Raw genomic sequence first — 6,288 nt, 5'->3', positions numbered from 1 at the left:
CCATCAAATATTTTCTGGAATTAATATATTTATTTTTGGGCCAGTTTTGTGTGTAAAACGCCCTCTAGCGCCTAAACGGTGAGAGATAGAGCCAAACGGACGAAATTTTGGCCCACAGGGCTCTACTTTCACAAGTTACCCCTTACGAGACCATGAAAATAACAAATTAAAAAAATCCCACTTCTTGGACCAACCCCCATTTAACCTGGACACCATTGATCATGCCTTCATACTAGACTATTCAGTAATTATCATCAATCTAGTCAAAAGAATCGTTTCAGATAGTAAAAACTAGGTTTAATGCAATTTTATACCGTTGCCACTAAGTGGCCCGACCTCTGTCACTAACTGCCCCGGGCCGGGGTACATAGTGACAAATGCAGGGCTCCAGTTCAAGCCGATTTGATGGCACACCGGCTCGTAACTCATCGAACCACCACCTGCATTACCTCGGCAAAGGTTGCAAGAAACTATCTAAGCTTTCGTGCTCAACATTTGGCCGAAAATAAGCGAAATAAGCTCGATTTCCAAAAAGTGTCACTAACTGCCCCACCCTCCCTTACACGATTCAGCAAAACGGACAAAATTTTCGCCTGTACGGCTTAACTGTGATGTTGTGTTCCACGCGCTCGAAGAATATTTGTCATTTGTGTAATTTGTGTTAAATGTGTGCGCGCGGGCAGCCGGATGCGGAGGGGGCCTCATGTGGCCGGGGCGTGAGTGTGCGTTGCTCAGCAAGATCTTATGATCTTTGGGAAAAGTACACGGTTCGGCCGGAGGGGAGATTCGCACCGATGGTGTGGTGGCCAGGGGCTGGAGGGTGACAAACACGTCGCCCTCCCGCCCCACGCCGCCCCGCCATGGGGGTTCATAAGCTCACCGCCGGCCGGGCTCTGGGCCATTCCCTACGAGAAGATACTGCGAGCGACACGCACGGACGGACGAGGGAGAAACATGCTATACTGTAAGTGCGAGCTATAAGTGTAAATAAACCGTATATTATAAGGTGCATGAAGTGTTGTCGAGTGCAAACCCACCCAGTCGAACCCCACATGTTCAGAAGAGACTCAGAGTAGAGGGCATCTCTTCAGTGATGAGTTACCCCTCAGGAGCCCATAATTTTATTAAAAGGTCAATTTTTGAGAATGCTCATCTTTGAACTCGGTCTGTCTTTATATGATACAAAACGACCCTGAAATTCCTAGATCGCTATCTTAATTCCTTCTCTAGTTATCGTGCGGTCAGACATAAAGACTAACAGAATGAAGCTTTCCCGGTCAGTAGGGTGTGGGTTAAAAAAAAGGCCTTTTTCGATCTTGAAAACTCCTTACCTCCTAAATTACTACATATTCGGTGCAGTTTCCGAGAATAATTTTTTTTTCTACATGATCTTTAGGTCGCAACTTTGCCTCAAAGTTAGAAAAATCGCTATTTTCCCACTTAAACGGAAATCGACCCAGAGCATTCCACCTGTGCCAAATGTTTTCAGTAGGTAAAGAAAGAAGTTTCCAGTCTCTGTGGGTCATGGTTGTTCCAGAACGAGGGAATTATACTTCGAAAAAGAGTAAAAACGATCGAAAATGCATCGTAACGTTCCCGATAGTACACTACCAAGCCCAGGATAGGAAGGGTGGTTCACCGGGGATTTTTTTTTTTTACGAAAGTATGTGTCACCGAAAGTGTGAGGACGGGGTGGGTAGATTTTCAGGGGTGAGAGGGATGAGGGGGAGGGGGAAGTAGGTGTACAGATCATAGCTTTGTTAAGCGTGATGCTTACTAACCCAAGGCCGAAAAACGCGCGAAGAAAAAATGATTCACAGAATGGTTCGAAATGTAACCCTTGCTTCGGCCACTGTAGTAGGGGAAGGGAGAAGAGAGGGGCAGATACTCGCACAGCTGCGCAGCAGATCTGCCATGTCAACGTTTAACAGAAGCAGCAGTGTAAAGGGCCACATGTAAAATAGTCATTATAATGTATAGTCATACTTGCCATAGTGGGTGGGTGGGTTGAAGGCGGCAAAAACGAAAACGAGGCTGAAAGAGGGTAGGGTGCTCAGTTCGAGGTAAGGTTCGAAAAATAAAATAAAATCACATTTGTTTTACAAATTGATCTGAGATCGAGAAAGGGTAGCACCAGGGGCTAAAATATTAGAGGTTTCGCTTTTTCAGAAATGCGCTTTTTTCGGTAAATATTCATTTTAGAGACATTTTTATTGAACCAAAGTTGCTTAGAATCGTGTTTTCTTTGCGTAGCAATTTTCAAAGTCGAATACAGATACCTCCTCGTGGTGAGCCCTGGGTTAGTAAGCATCACGCTTAAGAAAGCTAAGACCTGTACACCTACACCCCCCTCCCCCTGATCCCTCCCCTGAAAATTTACCCACCCCGTCCTCACATTTTCGGTGACACATACTTTCGTAAAAAAAAAAATCCCCGGTGAACCACCCTTCCTATCCTGGGCTTGGTAGTGTACTATCGGGAACGTTACGATGCATTTTCGGTCGTTTTTACTCTTTTTGGAAGTATAATTCCCCTGGCCCTGAACTACCATGACCCACAGGGGCTGGAAACTTCTTGTTGTACCTAAGTGAAAACATTTGGCACAGGTGTGACGTTTGTAGAATGCTCTAGGTCGATTTCCGGGCAAAACTTCCGTTTAAGTGGGAAAATAGCGATTTTTCAAACTTTGAGGCAAAGTTGCAACTTTAAGATCATCTAGAAAAAAAAAAGGAAATTATTTTCGGAAACTGCAATGAAAATGTAGTAATTTAGGAGGTAAGGAGTTTTCAAAATCGAAAAATGCCTTCCTAAGCCACACCCTACCGGTCAGTGGGGTAATTGGCTTCGCTAATCGCTCAGCCAATAACTGTAGAAGTGCAGGGGTCAATCAGCCACCTAGTACATGGGAGCTTAGCCGATGCCGCCGATGCCCTCACTGATGCCTTCACCATGGACCGACCGCAGTTTCTCGACCACTTCAACGACGTCAATCCGACGTCAATCCGACATACTATTTATAGTAGTTCTGGGAAACAGGCTCCGTCTTCAACTTCAAAAGGGGTTGTCACGGCTGCTTGTTCATAGCGAAGTGGCCCGTCGCGGCTTTATCAGCCACTTGTCGGTTACAAGTGTGGGTGGCTGCGGCCCATCTGAGACTATATCACTGTCTGGCGGGGGCTCAGGACCCAGACGCCGCAGTTGATAACTGTCAAGTGATTCCACCATGGTGTGCTCGACGGCAGCCGCCCTGGTCCTCGTGGCCGCCCTGGCTCTCGTCGCCGCTAGCCCTGGCCGGGCGCTGAACCTTGACACCACCGGCGCCGACGACGTCCCGGAGATCGTCACCGAGACTGACCCCAAGTACCAGATCCCCAAAAGCTTCCTTTTGGGCGCCGGCACCGCCTCCTACCAGACGGAGGGCGCCTGGAACAAGGATGGTGAGTACCATGATCGGACGAGACACACACATTGGTGTACGCGCAATTGAACGCCAAGTGTCTCGAGATGAAACGCTACAACCCTCCATCCTGCTCTTCTGCAGGGAAGGGTGAGAACGTGTTCGACTACCTGTACCATAAGAGGAATTACCCCACTAACAAGACGGGTGACATCGCCTGCAACTCTTACGAGCGCTACGAGGAGGACATCAAACTCGCCGCCCAGATGAAAGTGAGTAGGAATTGCAATATTACCGTAACCTTAACGTCGTTGCGACTGCATTGACGACCCCGATATTTTCGGCCTTAGCTCGACGTCTACCGCTTTTCCATTGCTTGGACAAGGATTTTCCCTAACGGCGACATAGCTGAAAAAAATGAGAAGGGTGTTCAGCACTATCACAACGTGATCAAGACAATTAAAGCAAACAACATGAAACCAATGGTAAGTCCCTGTGGTATCGCCTGAGACGATTTCCTTTTTCAGAAGCTGTAAGTGAACCGGTTTTCCAGGTCACCATCTACCAGTTCGACCACCCACAAGCTCTGGAGACGAAGTTCGGGGGCTGGCTGAGCGAGCAGATGGTAGAAGCCTACGTGGACTTCGCGGACTTTGTTTTCTCTGAATACGGCAGCGAGGTATGAACAACACAAGGAGCATTGTAAAACATTGGCATACCGGCTGCAGGAATTTTTTTTCATGGATAATGTCGAACAATTACAATTTAAAATTGTATATAATTTCCAAGCTCTGCGTATCGACTTGGCATCGAACGAAGAGCAAGAATTGGAGGTTGTACATGTTCGACACGTTTTGTAAATGGTAAATTACAAAATATATCGTACATGTACGAACATGTGTCGTATTTGCTGTTGCGGTACAATAAACTATCGCCTTACTGTTTTGCACAGATCGAGCACTGGGTGACCATCAACGAGGCCAACTTGCACTGCACGCTGGTGTACAATGGCCTTTTCCCCCCGGGCACCCGGGACGCGAACCACACCGTGGCCGACATATACAAGTGCATCCACCACGAGATCCTGGCTCACGCGACGGCCTACCGCCTGTACGAGCAGAAGTACAAGAAAGAGCAGGGCGGCCTCCTGGGCTTCGGCTCCGTCTCCTACCTCGCCAGGCCCAACAGCAGCGAGTGGGACGACATCATCGCCTCGGACCGTACTAACATGTTCGACGTCGGCCTGCTGCTGCACCCGCTCATCTACGGCGACTACCCGGCCGTGGTCAAGGAGACCCTCAAGCTCGCTCACGGAGACGAGCCCTTCCTGCCCGAGTTCACCGAGGAGCAGAAGCAGACTCTACCAGGTAAGGGCGACACTGCGGCGTCGGTCAATCCATGCCGCCGCCGAAACACAAATTACTTTCTGCGTCGCAAATCGACCCAAAGTCAGATGTCGATTATTTGACCACTCACTCTCAGACCTGTACTGATGTTTTTGTCAGTTAAAACGTAGAATTCTATACAGCAGGAATTACTGATCAATTTGTCAATTTTTCCGTATAGTTTCGCTCAATTTACACTAATAGAAGATCAAATTGTGAGTTACGTAAACAGGAATTCATGCGTATTACTGATAAAAAAACTATAGTTAGTATTCCTGCTGCACAAAAACCTAACATGAGTACTGACAAAGGGTGGCAAAAAATCAGTAACGGGATGAGAGTGTTGCCATGGGAACGCAAGTGTGTAAATGTCCATCACTTGTAGTTGTGTGAATTCCCATTCGTACACTTAACGCAAAAAAGCAGTGAATTTTCCTTTGAAATTCACACACGTGTGCCTCCATGTGTACAAGTAGAGTTTACACACCTTCAAGTGTGCGCCATGAACACATTCAGGTTTCCGGTGTCTCAGTTCACCTGTCATCTGATATATGAGCGTAGGTCATTAGATTTCCCTAAACATCTTTTTAAGTCCAAACTGACCGCAAACATGTTCTATATCAAGTGCAAAATAGATTATGGAAATATTTCCCATAGGGGATTTAGGTCCACTCACCCAGGAGCGATTGACTGAGGGTAACTTTGGCTCAGATATAATTCACCCACAAGTATTTCACCCCCGGTTTATTCATCCATGTTTATGATTGAACCAGGGAGCTCTTCACCCAGATTTATTTTTGTTTACATAAAGAAAGCAACATTTTCACAAGGCCACAAGGCAAACGCAGAAGCGGCTTTTACGTCTACTACTCACAGTGGTTTTAACATATCGTCACAATATTTGAATAACATTTTTAGTACAGATTACCTTTGAACGAAAGGGTGTGCCTCCCCTCTCCCCCTGTCTCCTAACTGAGCAATAGTAGAGCATTCTAGCAAGTTGGGAAGAAAACAACAAATCACAAAGACCGAAAGAAGTTACTGAAAACACAAAACACACAGTAACTTTAAATCTTTAATAACTTTTTGACCAGAAAAAAATTATTCAGCACATGAGCTCAAGGGTATGCCACAAAAGTAGTAAAATCTGATTTACGAGCTGTTTCTGAGTTCTGCTTGGGGCACTTTCTCATTCTATGTTTTCTGCTTCCTCACTCGTTAAAGTAGTCTGTTTTCAGATATTTTGCTCCATAACGGTAAAAGATAGTTTGCAAAGACTGTGCTAGTTTCACGGGCGTCGATTTTCGATTGTTTGTGAAATGGAGGTAGCAAGACTTGTCGACTTGTCGTATTTTATTTATTTGTGGGCGAATTGTTCAGGAATGGGTGAGATGAAATCAAGGGTGAACGAACCTTGGGTGAATAATAGGGGGTGAAAAGACTCTGGTCGAACGGTCTTTAGGTCAGTCGGGTGTTGGGTGGAAAACATCTGGGTGAGTGCCCCCC

At 46.4% G+C, this 6,288-nt stretch overlaps 1 protein-coding gene across 1 annotated transcript in view; it reads left to right on the top strand.

Moving 5' to 3' along the window:
* Positions 1-2,911: 2,911 nt before the first annotated feature.
* The window catches only part of LOC113213602 (uncharacterized), a 24,519-nt gene continuing 21,142 nt past the window's right edge, over positions 2,912-6,288 (top strand). Inside the window, exons 1-5 of the mRNA XM_052274473.1 lie at positions 2,912-3,437; positions 3,542-3,669; positions 3,748-3,882; positions 3,951-4,076; positions 4,350-4,764. Of these exons, the coding sequence (XP_052130433.1) occupies positions 3,224-3,437; positions 3,542-3,669; positions 3,748-3,882; positions 3,951-4,076; positions 4,350-4,764 (1,018 nt within the window). The 5' untranslated portion in view covers positions 2,912-3,223. The remainder of the gene's footprint in view (positions 3,438-3,541; positions 3,670-3,747; positions 3,883-3,950; positions 4,077-4,349; positions 4,765-6,288) is intronic.

This window comes from Frankliniella occidentalis, unplaced genomic scaffold (genome assembly GCF_000697945.3).
Source record: "Frankliniella occidentalis isolate FOCC.00 unplaced genomic scaffold, Focc_3.1 Scaffold397, whole genome shotgun sequence".
NCBI lineage: Eukaryota > Metazoa > Arthropoda > Insecta > Thysanoptera > Thripidae > Frankliniella > Frankliniella occidentalis.
This window is presented reverse-complemented; position numbering and strand designations above follow the sequence as displayed.